At 46.9% G+C, this 25,168-nt stretch overlaps 1 protein-coding gene across 7 annotated transcripts in view; it reads right to left on the bottom strand.

Moving 5' to 3' along the window:
* RALGPS2 (Ral GEF with PH domain and SH3 binding motif 2) overlaps positions 1 to 25,168 on the bottom strand; it is a 2,782,724-nt gene that overhangs the window by 1,386,231 nt on the left and 1,371,325 nt on the right. For all 7 annotated transcript variants that reach the window (XM_069641167.1, XM_069641168.1, XM_069641166.1 and 4 more), the window contains one exon: positions 12,095 to 12,184. In XM_069641167.1, the coding sequence (XP_069497268.1) occupies positions 12,095 to 12,184 (90 nt within the window). The remainder of the gene's footprint in view (positions 1 to 12,094; positions 12,185 to 25,168) is intronic.

Here is a 25,168-nt window from a genome sequence, read left to right as displayed (position 1 = left end):
AAGAAAGAACAGGTTAGCATTACGGTCTTCAGTGACAGCGCTTCACTTACCTGGTCCATCGGCTGTCACCAACGCCTCGCGCTGCATTCCGGCATCTGAAAGACAAAGGCTTACCTACTCTTCGTGCGCTCCGGAGGTCTTCGCACTGCATTCCGGCATCTGAAAGACAAAAGCTTACCAACTCTTCGCACGCTCCGGAGGCCTTCGGCGCTGCATCCCGCATCTGAAAGACAAAACAAGGTGCGTTTAAATACATTGGGGAACTTTAATACTCACGTGCCATTACTCCTTTCCACATCTAACCCAGTGGGTATTCCGGCACCCTGCAGCCGCTCCGAACTTGTACCTGCAAAATAAAAAGACAGAGCGCATCGTGAAGCAGGCAACAAGCGCTTACTTACGTGCTTCCAGGCGCTTCTATTCATCACACGGGCTCCATCTTCAACTCACTTCAGCCCGTCATCCGCCATCGCCGGAACCCTGCAAAACAAGAGACATCATTACTAAAGACTTTTAAAGACATTAGAATTACTCGAAACTTACCGTTCGTGCAGTAAACGACGGACAGCAGTCCTCTGAAGTCAAGAGGCCTGCTCCCCTTATCCAGTGAAGAAACTGGTTACAGCACCCTGCCCCGAGGCAGATGGAGAGCACGGCGTTCACTTACCTAAGGTGAGAACGTTAACCTTTGGGGTTCTACAGGAGAAGAGAAAGGGAAGAAGAGAGAGACATTCAATAACCCAGTTCATTAATCCCATATTTTCTATCTGCAGGCATCTTACCCTTCGAGTCAGACATACAGTGCACAGAGGTCCAGCCCAAAGAGCCAGCAGTGTGTTACACATCACCTTTGAAGATACGGTATACGCCCAGTCAAGACCGGCGCCTCTACGGGAATCAGGTGAGCGTTACAGGGGGGTTGCCAGAGCCAAGTCCACCAGTTGTATGTGAGCCTGTAGTGACTAAATGGAAGAGTGGGGCTCTGAAACGGAGAAGAATTGAAGTGAGCACATCTCCAACCGTCAATTGTTCACAGACTAAAAATATAAATCAATTTGGCAACTTAAATGATGCAAGCAACATCTCGTCCAAAAAAATCAACAGCTAACACCATAGATGTAAACTTGCCTGGTGTAAGTGGTGTGGCGACAAGGCTCTACGAGTCCACTTCAAATGACTCCTCTTCTGACTCCTCATTCGTGGAACAGAATTTCCCAAAAGTAAGGCGGCTGTATACTGTGGCCCAGACACGAAATGAGGAAGAACAAAAAAATGGACCTCGATGTTGTTGGGAAAATGGTTTTGAAGAAAATACAACTGATCCTAATGTCAGCGATATCAATCACGCGGACTACATTCTTGAAGACGTGCGAACAGTTGAATGAGAATCTAAAAGATTTGACCACTCTGAATGCGCTCATAAATTCGAAAATGATAGATATGCAACAGGATAACTGCGCGGACACAAAACCAAAATCTTAGATGTAAATAAAAATACGGAGAGCTCCTTGAAAATCTTGGCGGAACAGAAACGAAATAACAGTGAGGACAAAAAACTCTTGCCGAAGTAGCAATGGAAGCGCTGGGTCTTTTGAAACAAAAGCAGATGCTGAATGTTGAATATTGATTACCCTTGCACCAGGGGCTCTGCATGTGTGTTCATAAAAAACCCCACTCTTCTCAGGCGGAGTCGAGTGCTAATGACACAAAATCAAAGATACTGACCCCTCAGGAAGCTTGAACGAGATAACAGAAGTTGGCCTCCCAGATGGTGGTAGTGGAGGAGCAAGGACCGAAGCACCCCTCTTTAACCAACCACCCCACACCATCCTTCTCTTCCTTTCCTATTTCCTCCCGTGACGAAGTCGCTAGACAAGTCTGATCTATGAAAGCCTCGTCAAAACAGGTTCATCCCTGTTCCTCTAAAACCATCAAGGACCACATTGACACCATCGCTCCACTCCTTTGCCTCAGGATCTTTCCCCTCCTCTCTAAAGCACTCCCTTGTGCATCAGCTTCTCAAGAAAACCACAGCTGATCCCTCCTGTCTGGCTAACTATCGCCCAATTTCCATTACCCCCTTCCTGGGCAAACTCCTGGAAAGGCTGGCCATCTCTCAGCTTAACCTTCATTCAGATTCTGTTGGCTGTCTCCATGACCACCAGTCTGGCTTCAGAGCGGCCAGAAGCATGGAAACTGCTCTCCTGAATATCCGTGAAGATCTGCTCTCCAACCTGGACTCCAACATTCCCTCTGTCCTCATCCTTCTTGATCTGTCTTCTGCCTTCGACACGGTCAACCACACGATCCTGATCAACCGACTCCGTGATAACCTGGGCATCACTGATCAGGCTCTGGCCTGGCTGACCTCTTTCCCTCTGATCGACCCTCCCAGGTCCAACTGGGGTCCTTCCTATCATCTATCTTACTCTCTACCTGTGGGGTTCCCCAGGGGTCTAACCTCTCACCCTGGCTCTTCAATGTCTGCTAACTCTCAGCCACTGCATAGCCATTTTCTGCTCAAATTTCCAATGCTACACTGATGACACTCAACTCATTTTCTGTCTGCCCTCGGCAACCTCCTCTCCCTCTCATCTCCGACTGCCCTACTGCCATTCAAGATTGGTGTGCCGCCAATGATCTTTGTCTGAATGCCAGCAAGACTGAGATCCTCCTCATCGGCACACTATCTCCATCCTTCTCCCTCACCCTCTGGCTGGCCTCCCTTGGCCCTCGTCCTACCCCTACCGGCGAGGCTAAGAACCTCGGGGTCATCTTTGACTCCACACTTTCCTTATCCGCCCATATTTCTGAGGTCTCTAAAAAGTCGAACTTCCTACAGCACCTCCTCAGAGGTACTCTGCCTGTCCTCTCCTTCCCTCAGAGGCGCACTGTCTCCCAAGCTCTGGTTCTCTATAGGTTGGACTATTGTAACAGCCTCTTTCTAAATCTACCTGCCTCTACTCTCTGCCCTCTGTAACTTATCCAGAACAGGACAGAGACTTGTCCTTGCCCTCAAGCCCTGGGATCGTATCTCTCCAGCCCTGAAATCTCTCCATTGGCTCCAAGTGGATGCAAGGATTAAATTCAAAACCCTCGGCATTGTCCATAAGGCTTTCAGGGGCCTGGGTCCAAAATACCTTCAGCTATCCCTCTGCAAATACCTCCCCTCTCGAGCTCTTCGCTCCTCAACCTCCAACTCCCTCCGGGTCAATCGTTTTTCAAAGAAACGAGCTGGGGTAGATCTCCCTCTTCGGCTGGGGCCTCCCTCTGGAACAGCCTCCCTGCCAATCTAAAACTTGAGGAGAACCATCTCCGGTTCCGGAAGAACCTCAAGACATTCCTCTTTGCTTCCACCTTCGCTCCCCCTCTCCCCTGCTAATCTGCTGTTTCTTGGCACTGTGCACCTGGCCACCCTCTGTCCACTGGGCCCAGGTACCTGCTCACCCTGCCACCCTCCTGCAATGCCTCCCTCCTGCAATGCCTCCTGCCCACTCATTGCACTGGGGACTGTATCTGTACCCTTACAGCCCCCCATTTTTCTCCTTCTGCACTATCAGACTTAACCAGTCTGCTGCCTTAAACACAGCACTTGCCACTTGCTGGCTGCACTACCACTGTTTATTCCCCCCATTTTCTATTTATTTTTATTATTTTTCATCTGCTCTCCTCTGTTCAGCACTTTCCACTCTCCCACTTCCATGCACTTTTTCCCATGTCCCATGCACTTGCGTGTTCTCAATGTCACTAGGCCTAGTACAATCGTCGTTGCTGTGTTGTGTTCTTTCTCCCCTGTTTCCCTCCCTTGCCTAGTCGTGCTCTGAAACACTTGTGTACGAGCGCGATACAAATAAAATATATCATATCACTGTAGCTCCCCATCAACCTGTGATTTCTGAAAATCCTGTGTCTGCATTGGAACCATCAAGTGATGACATCCAAAGTTCACCAAAGCCTTCAGCCTCAAAGAATGGAGAGGGCAAAGTTGGGAATCCAGACGTTATGCCTGCGTGTATGGATTTGACTAAAACATCCAAAGAGGGAATCTTTCCCATATTCAACTCTGCGGACGTGAATACACAAAAGAAAACCGTTAAAGCACCTCAAAGTAAGAAACCAAAAAAAAAAAAAAAAAAAAAAAAAATCAAACTAAACGGAAAAATGGGGGCAACAACAGTTCAAGAAAGTTCCTCCGCAACATCAAAATGGTGAGTGTGTGTGTGTGTGTGTGCGCGTAACACTGGGAGTATTAAAAATGCAGAAGAGAAAATGGAAAAGGCTAAGCTGAATACTTCAAAATTTGATTCCGTTGTTACCGGACAATCTGATGAAGAACTATTAAATGAAATAATGAATATGTCTATATATGAAGACAACGAGGAATAAGAAACATCAAAAGGCCCTGAGCTAGCAAATTGTAGCATAAGTGAGGTGCCCTCAAGAATCCAACAAAACTAACAACTTATAACCATCCGGCGAGATGCTAAAACAACGATGCCATCTTGCAATTCCTGCTAAATTGCCTCCCCAAATTATAGCTGACCAAGCGCCACTTTTGAGAATGGAAAATCACAACTGCATAACTCTTGAAGAACGATGGGGCGCATTACCAAAAAGAGATCTGACAAGAACAAGCTCAAGTCAAAATGTATTTCCTACAAATACCATAGAAAAAGACGCTCACCCATCAAAGTAGCATTCGTCGACAACAGTTAGACCTTTGAATCTGACGTTGTTAATGCTTTAAGAAAAATGGGGGATATGTTCTGAAATTCAGTATAAATGGATGGGAAGAATCTTGCCCAAAAAGTTCCAAGGAGAGAGTCAGAAAGAGCTGTGGATATTGGATTTGTAAATCCCCGGTTGCTCGAACGTTGTGTGCTTAAAGAGAAAGCACTCACTGCTTTCTCTTTAAGCAGTCCACCTTCTCTGAAGGTGAACTGGGGAATAGATCCTTATTTGCGCAGCTGAACACCAAGGGGCAAAAAAATTGGCAAATTGGGAAGCCCTTGTCCAAATACTGTCTAATGCTGGAAATAATTCTTGCAATGCAGGATGGGCTAATCTTCAATAGAGCTAATGTTAAGTGTTTACTCCATCACGTACCCCCCTTGAGGACAATTGAATCGACTGATATAAAAACCGTTGAATTCTTGGAGGGCCCACAGAATGACAGAGTGAAATTACACAGATTCAAAAATAATCTGCAACATGATGTTGGACTCAGTATCCTCGTTACTGTCTCTAGGGTTGGACATTACTGAAGTTGTGGTTGGCTATTTGCAAAAGATGGAGGACTCAAAGGCAAGTACCCAAATCATAGGCTCGGGCCAGTTCAAACCTTTTACCTTGGAGAGACACATGGAGCACTCACCGGCGAGTTGGGAAGACTTCCCAAACTTACAGAAACGTAGGGATAACAAATTCTTCGTAAGGTAATCAAAGTGGAGCACGTATTAAGATTACTTTGGAGGGTAACGGGGGAAAAATATTGAAGCTAAACTGCTGCCCAGTGGAGTGAAGCAAATTGAAGATGAACCCAGAAACTGGAATTGGCTTGCAGGAGCTCTGGGTGGGTGTAACTGCAGTTAATGCCAGGAATTTTGCATTAAGAAAACACAGAATTTTGGTATTTGGAATACTAGAGGATTTGAAAATGTGTTTAAACAGACATCAAATTGGTCAGAAGACATAGATGTGCTGTGTTTGCAGGAAACATGGTTAGAATCCTGTCCATTGGTGGACCAATTTGAAGTGGCATTTAATCCAGCCATAAAAAAAAACAAGGGAAGACCAATGGCAGGACTTCTGACCCTGGTAAGGAAAGGATCTGGCTTCCGCTACATGGAGACCTGGAACAAATCACCCTATTTCCAAGTTACAACACTTGCACTGCAAATAGCCCCAAAGGTCAAACCAGAAAAAAAAAATTGTTTTAAAATCTTTACTGGCAACATCAGGTTACAGGCTCCTGGCCCTTCGTTGATGAAGTGACTCAGATCATCGATCTTAATGAGAAGGACACATCACCTAACATTATCTTGTGCTGGGATTTAAATATTAACTGCATCAATCTCCTGCACGTTAAGTCTGAAGAGAAAAGCTGTAAAGCACAAGCAAATGTCAGATGGTGCAAAGGAATGGAGTTAAGAGATATGTTTCTAATGAATGGTAATATAAGGGGGGGAGGGACATACCACCGCAACCCACCTGGGAAAAGACTTCACCAACAGTCCATTCTACTTCTTTCTCTCCTCCAACTTAGCCAAACACGTCTTAGACATGCAAATTGTGCAGATGCCACAGAGCGAACATAACTAGATCAAGCAAAATTTTTGGCTGATCATGGAAATACTCAACTACCAAATTGGGAACATGAAGTGATGGTGGAGTCCAGCAGGATTATATTACGACTGAAATAAACTGAAGTATACACGCTGCTTGATGCGTATCGCATAAAATCTGACAGCGAGGAGTATGAACACATCCGAAAACAATTTGTGGAAAGAAAACAAGTGCTGCGAAATCTCGCATTAAAATCAAAAAATGTTTTTGATATTCTGCTAGTACAAACAAAAAGACCTATGCGGTGAGAGATTAGACAATGTGCAAAACTAAAGATGATAGCGCGAGCCACACAAGTAAGATCTATTAAGCAAAAGTATAATAATTGGCTAATCGCGCACAGGACAACCTTTGAACAGCAGGATGCAGAGAGTATGTTGAGAAGATTAGCAGACAAACATGCACGCAAATTCTGGAGGATCATAAATGAAGAATCCTGCCCTGATTCTGGGGTACAAGTTAACATGGTTGATGAAATAGAATGGATACGGTACTATACAGAATATGCAAAGAAGGGTCCAAACAAAGAATTTGTACTTCCACCTGTAGAGGAATGGGATCTTGTCTTTGAAGAAAGCGACATTGTAAATATCATCAAAAGCTCTAGCTCTTCGAGAGCCCCAGGACCAGACGGCCTGGCGAATTTCACCCTTAAGAAAAATCCTGAAAAATGGGCTGAAATATGTATGTTGATGTTTTCCAGAATTACTAAGGAACAAGTAACACCATAATCATGGAAAAGGGCAATTGTCGTTCCGATTTTTAAAAAAGGAAGTCGAGCAAATGCTAAAGACTATAGGCCAATTGCACTTTTGGATGTCCTGGGGAAGGTGTATGCCACGCTACTGCAACAGAAACCTACCACTGGATTAAGTCAATGCAACGATTTGACCCTAGAGAAACTGGGTTTGTGAAAGGTGTTGGATGTGGGCTAATTCTTCTAATATTAAACATCATGAAGATGGAAGCCATAAGAGCTGGAAAACGTGTTTACCTCGCCTTCATCCATCTCTCGCACGCTTTTGATTGCATTAATCGCAAGATCTTATGGCAGGAGATGAAAAAGTGGAACTGTCCAACTAGCCTCTTGCTGGCAATCAAAGAATTACATACAAACACCGATATAAAAATTTGATTAGATCGGCGTGGCACCCTGTCAAGCTCAATTAAAAAGTTTTGTGGGGTAAAACAAGGCTGTCCGTTGGCGGCCATTGCATTCAATCTATTTATATCCAATGTAGGAGACGCTATTGAGAACACCCCTTCATTCCATCCAAAAATAGGAGGTAAAGAAATTAGCTGGATCTTATACACTGATGACTTAGTCTTGTTGGACTCCACCCCAATAGGGTTGCAACGCAAGCTACACGCAATAGAACAGTATGTAATTGCTAAGGGGTTATGTATTAACACCAGCAAGTCTGCAATCATAATTCTCCAAGATCAAAGCAAAAATAAATCGTGGCCTAAAAAATTCAAATGATACCTAGGTAATGAGTCTGTTAAGAGCGTGCTAAGCACTAGATACCTGGGCATGACAATCAATTCCAGTATAAACGATACAACATGGGTTGAAAAGACTAAAGTTAAATGCCATCAATTAGCAATACAGGCAGTAGCTCTACAGAAGAAATTTGGAAAGTTCTCGCTGCTACCATCCATAAAGTTTTACAAGCAAAAAGCAGTGCCGGCTCTAATTCATGGCACAGATTGCAACTTGGGATGCCCAGACACACTTTGGAAAATATATTCTGGACTAAGGTGCTGTGGCTCCCTAAACCGTATGCTTAAGATATGAATTAAATTTGCTTTCTATCAATGCTACAGTATGTTGGAACATGCTGTACCTCTTATCGGAAGAGGACTATGGACCCTGTTCTGCCTCAATTTAAGATACTTTATCACCCAGGCGGAGGGGACAAATATAATATATTGTCACAGTGGTCAGAACGTTGCAAGAAAGTAATGGAAAACTATGACATAAAGATGGAAATGCTTCAAACAAATCCGAACCAAGCTAAAATAAAATTATGGTTGCAGGACTGGTCTGAAACTGGTTACTCAGACATATACAAAAACGGATGCAGATCTTACCATCAGAAGCAAAGAAATTAAATGCGACTCCTATCTGGAAAGATTCCCCGACAAACATTGCAGGGTGTTATTCATGAAATTTCGCTTAAACGCTTTTAAGACCAAAGAAATATTAGCATATTGGGATAAGAATGTGATCCAAGATAAAAAGTGTCGATTATGCAATCTGCAGGCGGAGACTTTAAAACATCTGACGTTATTTTGCACCGCCCTGACCGATGAAAGAACGAAACAGCTTGGAAATATTATATCTGGACTGCAAATGTTGACGGCAGAAGATTGGTAGGCGTTGTGCTTTGAAGACTCAAGTAGAAAACAGACAATTGCTCTGACATTTTTCTTAGAGGATATAATAAGGAGATTTAATGAAAAACAGATTTTTATTTAGAGGTTTTGGGCATAGTGTATCAGTATAATACACAGTCGGCTAGTTCAAAATGTTTTAAATGTTATATTTTTTTATAACGTATGTAATTGAATGAAGAAAATGTCAATTCACATTTTTTAAAGGTTTGTAACAAACCAAATAAAAATAAAAAGTAATGGGGGCCTACTCAAACCCACGTAATATTCAAGTTCAGGTGAGGTATCTGCCCCACTTGCAGTCTGCAAATTTACATAAAGGCCCTTCATCCTGGACACTTCCGCAATGAAGCTCTCTGGTACATTGGGTGTACCATATTGTAGGCCAAATGGGGCCTCTTCATCAGACCGCTCCTCCTCTTCAAAAACTTTCTTAGGCAGTGGAACATAGGTCTTTCCTGGAATAACAGATCTTGGCATAATTGGCTTCGCCGCCGAAGTGGTCGTCAATGTTTTCTTTATCAGCGCCATTGGTTTAGGAGGGACGCCGAGTGTCGATGGCACAGCTGGTAAAGATGGCGCAGCTGGCGTCGAAGTCTTCAGCGTCGATGTCGACGTTGAGGGTTTAGCGTCGATGACCTCGACTTGTGCTTATGTCTTGAGTCATCCTTCGATGAAACATCGGATCGAGGCCTAGAAGGCTCACAATGTTGATCAGGCCTTTTTCACTGGCTCGAGGGTGCGCAAGACTTAGGACAAGACCTTTCCTTCCCGGCTTCTTTTGAAGGCTCGGTAGGAGCATGGCTAGGTTTATGTTTTTCAAAAATCTTAAGCATTTCAGCCCTGAAGGCTTCCCACTCGGCCAGAGTGGATTTCTTGGTTGGGCAAGCAACTCTTTCGGGGAAGCGCCCGACGACGAAGGCGACCTACGGTGCCTTCTCTTCGACTTCTTCAGGGACCAAGAGGAGTGATGTGAGCCACTCCTCAACCAGGAACGCTTGGCCTTCTTCCTCCAAGGAGAGTCTCGTCTCGACTCGTCAGTCGAAGGTTAGATGGATCGGGTAGGGGATTTTTTAGGGGTTTTACCTACCTTCAGCTTCCCCTTCCGTTCCCTCAAGGCTTTTGCAGTCATGGACTGGCACTTCGAGCAGTCGGAGGTGTCATGGTCCGCTCTGAGGCACCACAAGCAGGAACGGTGCAGTTCAGTCAGGGACATTTTCGATCCGCAATCCCGACACTTTTTAAAACCGGACTTCGGAGTTGTCGGTGTCGATGATGAAGACATGTTTTTGAAGATTTTGATCAAAGACGTCACACGATGTAAGGCGCGCTCAATTTCGTCGAAGCTACTGCTGTCGCGGGAAAACAGAACTGAGTCCAATGGGCGCTGCGCATGCTATATATGCCTTCGATGACATCATCCTCGACAGAGGCCTTCGAGGGACATCGACTCAAGGCCATCGACACACATCGCCCTCTGCCAAATCATTTTTTTTTCCAAAGCAGCTGAAGCTGCAGAACAATTCTAAAAGATGAGGAGTACGTGGTAGGGCACAATCCATTCGATAGAGGCACTATAGCGGTCCAACCAATATATAGACTCAGCCAGGGCAGCAATGTTGCAGATTTCAATGGGCATGTAAGTAGGGATGTGTGTAGTTGGGTATGCCAGTAACAGTTCTAGATATGTGTTTTTCAAAGTCTGGCAGATCTGAAAGGCAGGGGTTGGGTTAGGTTAGTGGAAAGAAAGGGAAAAAGCAACCTTGTGTCCAGATGGGAGCCTTGTGTGTCTGTGGTGCTAGCATACATTTTCCAGGGCCGGTAGGCAAATTTGCTGCAGAGGTGTAGAGGAGTTGTTTGATTTCTGGCGGGAGGGATATAGTGGCTTAGATGGTGTATGTATCGTTTAAGTGGCAAAGTGTTAGTGCAGGGAGGTAAGGGGAGGACCGGATGGGCAATTTAGAACAGTGATCCAATGTCTGTGGCAATGTCTCAGTTGGGGGTGCCTATGGAGTGACATTTGGGTATTAGGGCACTTCTGGTGCAATACTTCTGAGGAGATGGCCAGTATCTCTGCAGTGGACAGTATGCAGCGACTGGTCCTGGATGAGAGGAAGGGAGCACAGGTAGGTGGGGTCAACATAGGAATCATGCAGCATTGGGCACCAAGTACTCTGTGGGTGAGAAGTGCAGAGGAGGATTTAGAATGTGCAAGCTAGAGAGGGCAGGGACTGAGTCGGTCTCTAGGAACCTCTGAGAAAGCAAAAATTTCAAAGTTCGATGTCTGCAAGCAAGTCATGTGAATTACAAAGGGCATCAGGGCACACAGTAGGGCTCTTACTGCTTTGGGCCCAGGGGTAAAATCGTTAAATTGGGTACCTGGTAGTAAACGCACAAAATAGCATTCATTACATTGGGTAGCGGGGAGCAAACACACCAGAGTTTGTTTGTTGATTGTTTGCTTGTTAGGCGCTCATACAGCAAATGAATTCTGTTTTAAAGCGCCCACAGGGAAACAGGGAGGGAACATGGGATTGCAATGCAATTAAAATATACAAGAAATACAGTGGGGGGGAAGAGACGGCCGAGCCTACTATGCCTTGTGAGTATTCAGAACGTGCAAGTGCAGCAAGTAAGAGGGCAGTGGGGTAGGTGCTGAGGCGTCCGTGCTCGAGGGTGAGCCGCAGATGTAGTGCACAGTATCGTAAGTGCTATGTGGCCAGGAGCCGCGTTCAGTGGAAAAGTAAAGTCTCCAGTGCGGAGGGTGTGCCGAGGCAAGTGCTGAGGTAGACCGAAGCTGCGGAGATTGTGAGTGGGTAGGTAGGAGCCCGAGGATGAATAAGGGTCCAAGACATCAATCACATGAAGGGTGAGATTAGCAGAGGAGGGAAGAAGAAAAGAGGAAAGTGTGACCCTGTGAGAGGCTACATGGCGACGCACTTTATAAGAGTATGCACTATCTGGGTGACTGAGGGGCTTTTGTCCAATTGAGTTCAACTGATGGACAAAAATGTGCAAGCAGAGATACATTTACCACATTTTACAGAACTTCTAGCATCCTAGGAGACTATTGAAAGAGAAGCTTTAAAGTGTTTCCCAAATCCTTCTCAGAGGGAACAACAATTAAGTGTTCTTTGATGATCTAGCTCTGTGGAGTATTCCTGTGCCACATCCTGGGGCGGTGCGTCGTTTGTTCAGCTTATCCAGCCCAGGAAGTGCCTGTAGGCATGAACACCGCCAAACCAAGTGTTAGCAATAAACATTGGGCTACACACATTTCTAAAAGTACAGATTATGCATAAATACAGGCTGATTACACCTAAAACTTATAAGGTAAAATGATGCCACTTACTTTAGCCGTTTTAATGTAGTGGCTCAACACTTCAGCTCGGATTTTCAGTGTTTGTGCATGGAGGATCTCTCGGACGACCCAAAAGCTGACCTGGAAAATAACAACTAATGAATGGTCTTCAAATAAGCAATCAGCGCTGAAAAAAACACCATATCGAAAACAGATGAGCACTTAAAACAACTTGCACGTCAGACCTATTTCCGTTGTTTTTCCCCAAAGCTTTTTTTATCAATTGTTTTCAGATTAAAAACTTATTTTAGCTCATTTGTCAGAAAGTTGGAATTGAGCCAAGCACACTCAACTAAAACTCCTAAGTGCAGACTACAAACAAGGTGTAGCAAAGTATGCCTTCTCCAGAAGGTCGGACATGGCATCCAAGGCCGTCCCTGAAATCAAGTTGGCTCATTCCTTTCAAAATAGGGTTGTGATCCAAAAGAGTACGCTCAAAGGTTAGTGACAACACACCAAAAAACATTGTTGCTGTCTTCACAAATACAAATTGCATCATTTAAGGGGAAATAACAATTGAAAGTTAATAGCCTGAGCCTATTAAAAGCCCTGTGCCTCAATAGGAGTTTGGCGTTATACGGTAAAATGGCAGTAAAGGAATTAATGCCAATTTTTACACAGCTAAATAAGGAATTGGCAGAAATTTCACCTGTGGTATTAGCCCCAGCGACATTACCAGCAACATCGGGTGGAATTACTGCCACGATTGAAAACGGTATTTCCGCTGTATCACAAGTTCAAATACCACTGAAAACTTGCAGTAATTCAGCCAAAAAAAGAGTGTATACAGGTGCTGGAAAACAAGCCACGGTGCACCCAGTCCACTCTGAAAGACTACAAAAGGTCTGCACCTAACCCAAAAACACCATGCATGCAGCTCCTCCTCCTCCACATTGAACTGCACAGGCAGGAACAGCAGCGCAGAAAGGAGTAGATGACAGTCAAGGTGAGCGCCCCTTCCACAGGTCAGGCCCTCACCCTGGACATAAACTGATATCCAGCTGATTACCCTGTACAGGCTGAACAGAGACCATGGTAGAGCTACTCAACCCAGCTCTTAATGTCATCATGGATCAGGTAAACATAAGAATTGCCTTACACCCGTTGATGAAACTTGTGTCGGTCCATTTCCTTGAATCTGGCACCTACCAGCACACACTGGGCATGCTGCATGGCATGTCTCTGCCCACATTTTCATTTGTGCTTGGGAAGGGCTGGAAACTCATGCACCATGCCTCTCACCAAATCTCTGTGCCCACCACCCTGGCACACATTAATGGCACAAATGCACGTTTCTATGCAGAGCCCACCTGCCCAACAGCATTTCTATTTTGGACCTCACCCATGTGGTGTTGGTAACCCCCAGGAATCCGAAGAGGCATACAGCAGCAGGAAGCAGCATCACTCCATGAACATCCAGGTCACCTACAACACTGACCCAGTGATCACACACTGCTGTGCCTGCTTCCCTGGTACCCATGATGCTATGGTCCTACAGAACAGCACACTGCCTGCATACATGGAGCCACAGAGGCCAACATACATGCCTACTGGGTGAGTACAAGTGCCCTCACACAAACTGATCTCGCTACACTAGTGGAATGCAACGTGAAGGGGGTAGGCATTACCACAACTGATCAATGCATGCCCTGCCAAGGCCCTGTACATGTATGACTTGCCCTCATCCTGCACACGACAGACACTAACCTACAGGACTATGCCATGCAGGTTATGCAGTTACTCACCGTAGTGACGAGAGTACTCATAGCTCTTAGTCCCCGCTTCCTCCATCCTTGTGGGCGTCCCCTAACACGGGGACGGTACCGGAACCTTTGGCAGCAAAACATTGAGCTTCCCCTTTAAATGTAGTATAGGGCCTGGGGCCGCAGACTCACCTCAGTCCCCTTTCAACACATCGGACGCTTAGATACCTGGCTATACTTATACATATTAGCCCTGGGCGTACTAGCGGGAGCAGGTGGGTGGGATTTATGGAGGAAAGGGGAATAAGAACTATGAGTAATCTAGTCACTACGGTGAGTAATATTAATTACTCATACGTGCTGTCCCCCTTCCTCCATCCTTCTGGGTGACTCCACTGAATAAGAAACTTACGCTCACCTGGTCTCTGCAGAGTCGTTTGGGCACGGTTGCAGCCCTCCCTGAACTTGAATCACCCCCTGCAGGCCTCTCTCTCAGTAGAAAAGCTGTGAGCAGTGGTATGGGGTAATACTGCTCCTGCATGGAGATAAGAGTGTGTGAGTGCGCCAATCTGCGATTGTTGTACCTCTCCAACCCTTCACCCCAAAGTACGGTTTCTGTGAGCATACGCCGGCCCATAAAGCTCACCTGTGAATTATGGAAGATAAGCTCTCCGTTCTGCTACTTCTGGCAGGGGAGCGTCGAATGGGATCTAGTTCCTTCACTGATCCCTGATCAGGAGAAGTCCAGTCCAGCTGCGACTATGCTTCTCCTTATGATTGGTAAGTCTTTCTTGAGCTCTTGTGATGCTGTTTGTTCTGTTTAATGTCTTTATATGTTGCTCCTATTTATGCCCGGAATATTGTCTCTTCTGTTTTCTTCCCTTAGATGGAAATGCGGCCTCAATGCAGCTGTGAGACACGGCCGGATGGAAGATGGATGCTAACGCAATGTTCGACAGCAGGTAAGTGATGGTTTAAGGAAAGCGCAACGTATGGTGAAGCGCAACGTTAAACTGACAGTTTTTTCGATGTCTAACCTTGTCTTCTGTTTTTCCTTGCAGGCGCTGCTGTCCACGATGGAGCATGTCGTGCTGCGGTGCAAAGATGAAGATTTCGGTGTTCCGGAAAGTGTAAAGATGAATACTTGGTTCGCCGAAGAGATGTACAGGTAAGAACAGCTTCCCCCAGTTGGTAAGTATGCTGGCAGGAAGCAGGATCTTCAAAGGTAAGTCTGACCTCAGGCGACGGTGAGCGTTACGCTGCTTGCAAGTGCACAATAACATGAAGCATCTGTCTTGAGGATCAGGGCATCTTATATAGCTGAGATAATGGGCACGCCCATTAGGGCCGGCTTACCAGCCACACCCTGCCAATCCTAGAGAGTGAGCACGTGCGAAGGCAAACCATTAGCAGCCACACCCAAGAATAATCTTGGGGATGCTTAATGGATGGAATGTTCAAGGTTAATGCATCTGAAGTGCTATGTACATAATAAAAGCTTTTTGGTGTTAAATGGATGTTCTTGTTTACTTTTGTTCACCCAGGTCTCCTGTGCATGCGACACCTACAGGCCTGTGCCCCCGACTTCATGACCATGACAGAAAACTAGGGTGGAGCGGTTATAACCTGCCTCCATCTAGGACGAAGCAAAAAGGTCAAGTACCACGTGTCCAAATTCTGCATCGCGCCTGGAGCCGATATCCAGTGAGTAGTGCTTACAGAAGGCAGACGGAGTGGCCCAAGTAGCCGCCTTCCTGAGGACATTTCAAGAAGCAGGTCTCTGAAACACAACGCCCGTGGCCTTGGCTCTGACCGCATGAGCATGAAGCCCCTCAAAAACAGGTTAGCCCATGGCTGTATACGCCTCTGAAACTGCCTGAACCATCCAACTGGGGATGGAAGCCTGAGAGCCGGGGGGAGGAGCAGCCAAAAGTCACAAACAATGTCTCGGACTGCTTGAAGGATTTTATTCGAGAGAGAAAAAACTGAAGAACCCTCTTGAGGTCCAAGGAATGCAGGCCCAAACTGCCTCTGACAGCAGGTTTGGGAAGAACACTGGCTGGTAGATTTCTTGATTCAGATGAAATGGAGAGACAACTTGGTTGTGAAACGTGGTGAAGGGATCGCGCCAAGACAACGCCTACAGCTCGCTAACACTGCGCGCAGAAGTGAGAGCCACCAATAAGACAGCCTTTAGGGTCACCATGCGGATGTTCACAGAAGCCATCGGCTCGAAAGGCTTGCGTTGCAAAGCCACAAGAACCACATTGAGGTCCCAGGCCGGATGAGGTCTATGGACAAGAGGGAAAAGCCTATAAAACCCATTACAGTGGGCCTTAAACACCCGGGTTGGCTTCCCGAAAACACATGCTCAGGAGAATTCTTGTAAGCCCAATTGGCTGCCAAATACATGCAGCAAGTACCCACCTGAACTCCAGAACGAGCAAGTGTGCTGAAAAGGCCAGTATGTCATTCAGTAGACAGGTGAACATCAACAACTGAGAGTACCACTGCAAAGTTCTCTTGGTTTGTATTTAATATACGGACAGGTTCCTAGTCTAAGCTGTCCTAAATTTAAAAGAAAAGCGTCTTCAAGTCCATAGATCACAAAAGTTCTAAACAACCACACTATGGGTATCTGTATGAGTCAGATATGAGTGCATATATCATATGTATCCATGAATGTAAAGCAATAATGTTAGAATAAATGCAAAGAAAAGGAACAGAGGGTAAAATCAAACTATCATTATTGCTCTAAGAAAATATATGGGTCAATGTCATGTATTACATACATTTATTGATGGATTCCAATAACATTGTACTAAACTGAAAAAATGAAAACCTATACAAGGAGATAAAATGAGTTATGCAAAGGAGACAAAATAGGGAAAAAAACAATGGAAAACAATGTGAGTTAGTTTGAAACATATACCGATGGTCAGTAGTTAACAATTCTCTACCTATTAAACTTTTGGGTGTGTTAGGGAGAATTCTCTGTAAGGCTAATTTCCCAAACCTAGTGAGTCCCCCAGCAGCTTTGCTGGATTTTTGGGGTTTATTTTTTTCTCTCCTGCTAAGAGTGAGATTCTTTTGCTCCTACTCTTAGACATGATTTGAGGTGTTCCTTTAACTTTCCATGTGTTTTATGGGCTAGGGGGTCTTTTACTCCATAGGGTCTCGTTTTTTTTTGATGTGGGTTACACAGCACCCTCCGTGCCGTAACCCAGGGGTGTCGTAGCGACCCCCCAACATACCCTGGGACTGACTACTGTCTCCCAGGGCATGTAAAGTCACCATTGGCTTTGCTAGTCCCAAATTATGAACAGAAACCAGTACAAACCATCATATTGTGGACGTACTGGTCGGGGCAATTCGATTGCCCCGGGGTCTGTTGTTCGAGGGGGCATGTCTCCGTCCCCCCCTGATCGAGTTTTGGCTGGTGGCAGTGGATACTACTTTTTATATTCGACCGCAAATATATCTCTATGGGATTTTCCCATTGTTCGAGGCTACCAACTTTAATTATTTAATTCTTATAGCCTCGAACATACCGCCGGTGTATTTATTTAATATTAATTCGCCGGTTGGTATTTTTTGCCAGAACTCTATTCTAAAATGGCGTTTGTGTTCTCTTCCGTGACTCCAACCCAAGTCGAGCCCTTTGTTCCACTTTTTGGCGGGCTTCTCCACAGAAGCCTCCAAAAGTGGTGCCACTCTGTCTGGGTACCACAGGGGGTGTGGGAGGGGGTTTAGGCACCCTGGACTGAGTTACCTTGGTAACTCAAGTCGCACTCGTGTAATTGGCCCAAGTGGTGAGCCAGCAGGCAGGCTCACCACTTAGAATGTTTGATTGACAGCTAGGCTGAGTAAATGGGGGTGTGCTGCATAAAAGCAGGGCTTTGGGGACTGGAACTTCAGACGTCGCCACTGGACCTAAAGAATCCGAGGAGGGAGAAGCTGAGCCGGCCTGCAACGACACCACCGGTGGAGCCCTGCTGAACCGTCTCACCACTTTTCCCAACGAAAGAGGAGATCTCCAGCCCGGAGAGTCTTCTTCCTTCGACTGGTGGGGATAACCAGTCTACCTTCTTTTCGCCTTCCTGGAGCATCTCGTGGCCGCCTTGCCTGTGCCAAGCACCCCGGCAACCGGGATACCACGTTTTCACCATTACCGCGAACCGAAAGGGTAGTACCTTTGTACCGGAGAACTCCGTGGCTGGTTTCTTCCCTGGCAGTGCAACGACCTTCATCTTTCCTCCATGACGAGTTCTCCTCTTCCTCTGGACGACGCTCCGACTTGCACCCGCTGCCAGGAACAACTGCCCCTGCTGGAGGATCCTCTCCATTTAAGGTAGCGTGTTCACCTGGCTGCCCTTGCAAGCGATTGAACGGGGTGTATTAAATCCTCGTCTCTCGAACCTGGGTTAGCCTGGGACACCTTAGCTAACTTTTCTGAACTAAACCTTTTTTGAACTACCTCCACAAACTTCGAAGACTCTGTGTAACGGTCTGATCTTGGGCATCTTCCGCCTGGCTGCCTTGAAAGTGGGCCTGGCACCTAAACCTCCTTGCTCACCAGTAGACTGTGCCTTCCTAAACTTGCTGTGGTTCTTTAAAAAGTGTTTAGTGTGTATGCTTCCATAATTCTACTTTTCCCTCCCTTTTTATTTAAATTGTTGGAGTGCCATCGAACGTCAAGCACTCACCTCTGCCTGGAAATAAGTGGTGTTAACTAAGACTTGTCCAACAAGTAATCAGGGATGTACATTGATAATAATGATTGTGTTTTGAACTTATCTTACCAATTTAGTGCTAGTGTGTTTTATAAGTGTGTGTTAAATAATTATATACTTTTACACCCAAGCTCTGGTCAGTGTTTGCTTGTGCTACTGTATTTCTGTACCTATTTTGTATACTCTGTATACTGCCTAGCTCTTCTTGAGGGAAGTCTGACTGCTCAGCCACAGCTACCAAGTGAATCTGTGTGGTGCAGACTGCTACCAAGTGGGTTTACTGCCAAACACCTGTAGTCTTAAATCTTTTGCAGTGGTCCCTAAGGGAACTGCACAGGTTTCTGCCTAACAGGGTGTAAAGCATCAAATACCCCAGTCGTCAAAAAAGGTAGAGTAAAGAAAAGAAAAAGAATAGAAACAAGTCAAAATAAAAAACAGTTACTTCATGCTAAGCAATTTCTTCTAGATTCTTATTGCAGTTTGATTGCATTTGCCTTCTACTAGTCAAACCAATGTAAAATTGTAATCAAAGGGACACTATCTTACTGTCCTACAATGTATTTTGTTAAAAACATTTTTGGAAAACTATCTGTACTGTAATTTCCTGCCATCTACTAAGGTAGGTCAGGTCAAAAGAGAGTCTATTATTTGCCTTTTGTCTATTGTCTGCTGACGTGTAAGGCGGAGGCACATCCAATCATGTGCCAGGTGCTCAAAGCTCCCGAGCATATGTTCCCCATGAGTGTCACGTTTCGGCGGTGCTAGACCGTATATCCTGCCTTCGTCATGGCTCCAGTGAGATGACCTTGTTCAAAACATGTAAAGATATGTAAAAATAGCACAGTGTGGTGTTTATGTTGGTGAACACCAAAAACAAGTATGTAATGGAACCGGAGGGAACGGACACACCAGTAATGGAAACCCATACCTTGAACCACGAATGAGAAGAGGGGGCACTGCAGGTGGCTGTCATGATTCCTGCCCCTCATGTCCCCAGCCCTCCAAGATGTCAGGCTGGAGCCAGGCCACGATCACCTGCATGGCCCTCAAGGGCCTCTCCATGCCTCCAAAGACCCACTTGGAGTCAGACTTAGCGCTTGTGGCACCAGACTCACTCACTCCCATAAGATAACATTGGGGATTGGACTTGTAGTGCATTGATGGGGACAAGATGGATGCCCCCACATATTTCGGTTCCCAGAACTGCATGTGCGGTCTAGTCTTTTGGGTGTGTTCAGCCCAGAGACACCTGGGATACCCAGAGATTATTTAAGCCACACCCAGGCTGAGAAACATGCTTTGCGTTTTCTGCACCTGCTGCGTGACACTCACAGTGTTCGGATCGGTCTCGAGTAGGCCTGCATCTTTCTTCTGCGCTCAGCTCCTGCAAGAACAAGAACACCATTAGGTACAGCTTTACCTTGCGGCGCTTCTGTCCATCATTCATCGCTCCTTCTGTTCTGCGGGCATCTTCGACTGTCATTCCCATCCCGGCACGCCGCTTCGTAAGGAAAAGGGAAAAGAACAGAAAAAAAGGCATTAGTAAGCATTCTGCAAATCTTCGCTTATTTTTAAATACTGTCTGAGCTTCAAACGCTTACCTGAATCCCAGCCGCTCTGGGGGAACTCTGTCTCCGGAACTTCTCATCCATCTGCAAGAGGGAAAAGACTCTCCAGTTTAGCGTGGAAACATCTAGAGGCGCTGCATACCACGCTTACCCACTGCATCGGTTCTTCATAACCAGCATCCACGCTGCAAACGTCGCGGCACCTAAAAGACACAGAAAAAGAACTCAGTTCAATGCAAATACGCAAGGGGTGCATCGCGCTCTCACTCACCTTCAGCGCTACTCCTCTCAGCAGCACGCCGCCATCCCCGGATGCCGGCCATCATCTAAGGAAGGAAAGGAACGAAGTTCGAGAACTGTTCAAAAGACTCATTATACTTACCTGTCGGACGCTTGCCAGTGAAGTAACTAGGCAGCAACGAGTCCGCATCAATCAACGCGCCCCTGCGCTGAAAGCAGGACGGAGAGCACACTTTCCAAGAAAACAAGGTGTGCTGTGGATCAAAGGGAAGTGTTGGACCCCGGGGAAGAAGGGGTTCAAGCACACAGAGACAATAGGGAGTTAAACTCTACCAATCCTGTGTTTCAGGCCCAGTCTCCAGTCGAATAGCCTCCAGGGAAGGGTTTGAGGTCGTAAGAGGTCAGAACAGGCTGAGTGACATCCCCGTGGATACCAGGTGAGCGTTACAGTGGCTGTGCAGCGTACACTCGAGGGGAGGCCCATGGGGGGTCCTCCCAGGGAATCCTGGTGCTGGCTAGTCCTGTTGCCTGGTTTGCTCTGCCCAGACAGAATGCACGATTATGCAGATGGCATGCCTGTAGAAACGGAGATTATAAAACGAGAGCAGCATCAGCAAGACCTGTGTCTGCAATTAGTGTGCTGTTTTCGAGTACGGAGGGACAAATTATAGCTGTGTGTGAGTCAGGGCTGTCCCAGGCGGCCATTGTCAATTGCATCAAACAAAAGGGATTAGGGAAGGCGATATGGAGGCAACCTTATAGAAGTCAGAAAATAATTAGTGAAGCCATATTACCTGCTGATTTAAGCAGCGTGGCGTTTAAGTCGCGACGGCCAGTTCAGGTCTGACCGATGTTAACTCGACTGCTAGTTTCCTCGAGTAATGTACTAGCTGTCTAGGCAACAGTGTTGTCGTGGGAACTGTTCCTTGCAACACGCAGCCTCTAATGTTGAGTTGCTATGGGGTTTGGGACACTTTGAGGAGGTGCCGGGAATTACAGTGCAGCTGAAGTGTCCAATAGTGGCGGGCAGGATCCCATGTGTTGGCCTAGGCTCATGCTGTTGTCCAGGGGTATGTGTGTCGATTAAGTGACCCAGAGTGAAGGGGGTAGTCACTGCGGAGTCTAAATGTGGCGGATGCTGTTGTATGCAACCGCGTTCGCGACCGTTTGTGAACACCTGGGAGCCATGTCTGCGTGTAGGCACAGATCCGGGTCTGTGGGGGTCGCGTAAACGAGGCACAAACAAGTGTATCGGTGGAGGGTGTCAAGTACGTGATCCCACATGGATCCGATAGCTACGGCTGCGTAGCCTGTACATATAAACGTCATCTACAAAATCGCATCGGACTGCTCCTGGTTATCATGGGAATCAAAGCGGGAACAATCTCACTAGTGAGTGGTCAATGGATGTTCTTGCCATATGGAGACCCTGTATTTGAAATGTGTCAACAGCCTCAAGGATTGCGGAGTACTCTCTGCTAAGGGGAATTGTTGTGTGCACAGTGAAACATCAGATGAATGCAATGTCAATCTTGGAGAAGACCACGTAACCAATTAGTACGTTATGGGCAGAAATAGTTAATTCAAACCATGTTTATAAGTGTCTAATTGGTATATCCAACGGGATTCCTTTTCTAAAAGACTTTTTGTATGTTTGATCCTCCTTTCACCTTTTCAACAGTCCAACAGAGGATGTAATTAGCTGTGTGGTTGGCTTGAAGATAGTGGTCCAACAAAAGGAGCCGTGATGGTTTTGTATTGAATGTTTGATCGATGTTTTGAAATCCTGGTGCTTACCAGCCGCATGGTTTGCCCAATGTATTTGAGCCCACATGGGCACTGTGTGCAGTATACTGCTTGATTGGTTTTGCAGTTTGTCAGATCTTTCAGAGTCCATTGTCTTGTGCCCACCCTAAATGTTTGGATTTTAGATGTACACTTGCACAGCACACAATTACTACATGGGAAGTGACCTTTCACAGTGCGTAAGTTCCAAAGTCCAGGTCTGGAAGTCTCTTGTCGATATAAAGAATGTTCCCTGATGTTCCTTGCCTGTGTGAATGCAAAGCGGGGGAAAGGTTCATACAGCAGTTTTAGTCTGGCTAGGGGCCAAAATTTGTGTATCATTTTCTTAACCTAAAAAGTGTGGATCCCATGTGTGATCACACAAGTCAGGCGATCATGGCTTTCCATAGTATTGGCCTCTTTCGGTTGTAATAGGGTCTCCCCATCTGTGTACCGTGCTCATTTTTTGGAGTGATTAAAACATTTCTTGGGGTAACCCCATAATAGATAGATATGCAGGAGGGCTTCCTTCCTGGACCATGGGCCATGAATCGTGTAGCCACCCTGGCACCCCCCAGACTGAAAGAGAGGAGTCAGTCAGCACCACCAGGGTAGGCTCCGGTCGGGTGAAGGGGGCTCCTGCTGAAACATTGCGATACATCAGTCAGAGCGATGGTATTGGGATCCTGTTCAACTGAGAACCCGTATCCTGATCCCAAATTGCCAGAGGGTGGAGCTGGAGTCGTTTCATCTGTAATCTTGAGGCGAGTGTGCTGTACAGTGAGCACGCACGCAGGACGCCATCAGGCCCAGAATGTGCTGGAACCACCATGCTGAGGTGGTAAAGTTGCCCAGAAAGTGTCCCACCGCCTTGCGGAGGGACATACCCCTCTCAGACATGAGGAACACCCGCTGAAGTGTAGTGTTCCAACGCACCCCTAAGAAGACCCGTGCATAACTTATTTCCTCTAGTTGAGGTAAAACCCCAGATGATGAAGGATATCTGCCAATCACTGGCAGGAGTGCACCACACCTTTGGGTCACCCCAGCCCTCACCAGCCAGTTGTCCAAATAAGGGTATAGATGATGGCCCTCCAAGCGGAGAAGGCCCGCCGCTGCGTTCATCAACTTCATGAAGAGACGAGGGCCCAAATTCATGCCGAAGGGCAGCACATTTTACTGTAAGTGGTACGACTATCGTGAAACACAGAAACCTCTGATGTGGTTGATAGAAGGACACATGCAGGTACGCATCCTTGACGTCTAGGGAACACATCCAGTCCCCCCGCACACAGACTCTACTATGAGCACAGAGTAATCATATTGCAGCGTTCCAGCAGTAAAGACAGATTTAGAAATGACAGGACCAGGACTACCCTCAGGCCAGCCTGGTTGTTCTTGGGTACCACAAAAATCCTGCAATAGTAACCGAATCCCCTGTCTACAAGAGGAACACAGATCTATTGCCTGCATCTCCAAGAGCGAAAGGACCTCCCATAAAAGAGCCGGAGACCCGATCTGACAAAGAGGAGGAGAGGATGGTAGAAGTAATGGAAGAGAAAGACTGAAGCCCGTGGAGGCTACAGATAGGATCCACAGGTTGCTGAAAAGACACTTGCAGATGTCCTGGAAGAGAGCAACGGCCCCCCACAGGCGAGCTGTGTTCTCCGACCTTGACATCACTGCTTCTTGGCATCAGAGGCAGGGGAGGGAGAGCGGAAAAACCTGCAAGACGTCCTCTGCTGCTGCCTCCTGTTGTCGCTGGCCGAGCTATCAGGCCTCTGTGTACCGCGGTCCCAGAACCTCTTGAAGCCGGAGAAGACGGAGAGCTTGAATTAAATCCTACCTTGGAGCTGAGGGAAGGATTTCTGACCTGATTTTGTCAGAATGGACAAGGACTTGGCAGTTTGAGTGGAGGCTTTCTTCTTTGTCAACTCGTCATCGGTTGACGAATGAAAACGCTCCAAGCTCTCAAAGGGTAGATCCAGTATCCACTCCTGTACATCAGATGAAAACTTTGTGGCATGCATCCATGATGTCCTCCTCATCTCAATCCCAAAGCACAGCCCTCTGCTGGCTGCATCAATGTGGGAGATCGAAGACTCCATGAGGTCCTGCGCAATGGCCCGGGCATCTGCCAGACTGGCCTTGACGGAGGCTTGCTTATCTGAAGAGAGTTCGGGCAGAATTTCACCAAGCTCCCGCCACAGTTTCTGGTTAGCTACAACCAAGAGGGTATCCGTTTTGGCTTTCTGCAGCTGCAGTCCTGTGATCGAGTAACAGCGCTTTGCCAAAGACTCAAAAACGTGGTCTCTTATTGGAGAGGCAACTGGAGGTGGCTCCTGTGGAGGAAGAGGACAAAGACGATGGTTTAGTATACAACGAGGCCACAGCCACCACAGAGGAATGGGGCTGCGGGTGGGAGGCAAGAAGGATTGGCTCCCCGTCCATCAGCCTAAACCTACTGTCCAACTTCTTTTTCATCTGGGCGTTGGCCCTGGGTTTCTCCCAGACCCTTCGCGCCAACTGCAGGACACCCTTCTTGAGGGGGATGCCAGCCTGGATCGTGGTGCATTTCCCCAAGACCTCTGCTCGCACGCTCGACTCCTGGGGGGCTTTCTCGGTAAAAGAAGGACCCCCTCAAGAACTCCACCAGGCCATGAAGGCGGTTGTGAAAGTCTTTAATGGATGCTGAGGACTCATCGTTCTGGGCGTCGTCATCATTGTTCCCCCGCTTTTTCAAAGACCGAGGGGAATCTGGGCCCTGGGACACAGGTGCGAAGGGCCAAGGTCCAGAGCCACCGATGGGTTCACTGGCTGTTGAGGGGGGAGGCATTGGTGGTAGCAGAGGAAGTGGAGGTATCGGAACGACCGGTAGGGCTTGAACCGGTGGAGGGACGGCACCGGGGACACGCAGGTGGAAGGGTAGGAGTACCCAGAGGAGGAGGCCGTGCTGGCACCACCTGCAGGACGACCTCTGAGGGTAAAGTATGAGGAAGAGTAAGCGCTCAAAGAAGCGGTCCTCACAAGCCGCTG

The sequence above is a fragment of the Ambystoma mexicanum genome, chromosome 1q (genome assembly GCF_040938575.1).
Source record: "Ambystoma mexicanum isolate Mex_15411 chromosome 1q, UKY_AmexF1_1, whole genome shotgun sequence".
In the NCBI taxonomy this organism is placed as follows: domain Eukaryota; kingdom Metazoa; phylum Chordata; class Amphibia; order Caudata; family Ambystomatidae; genus Ambystoma; species Ambystoma mexicanum.
Note: the sequence above shows the minus strand (reverse complement) of the source record. Positions and strands in the feature narration are given on the sequence as shown.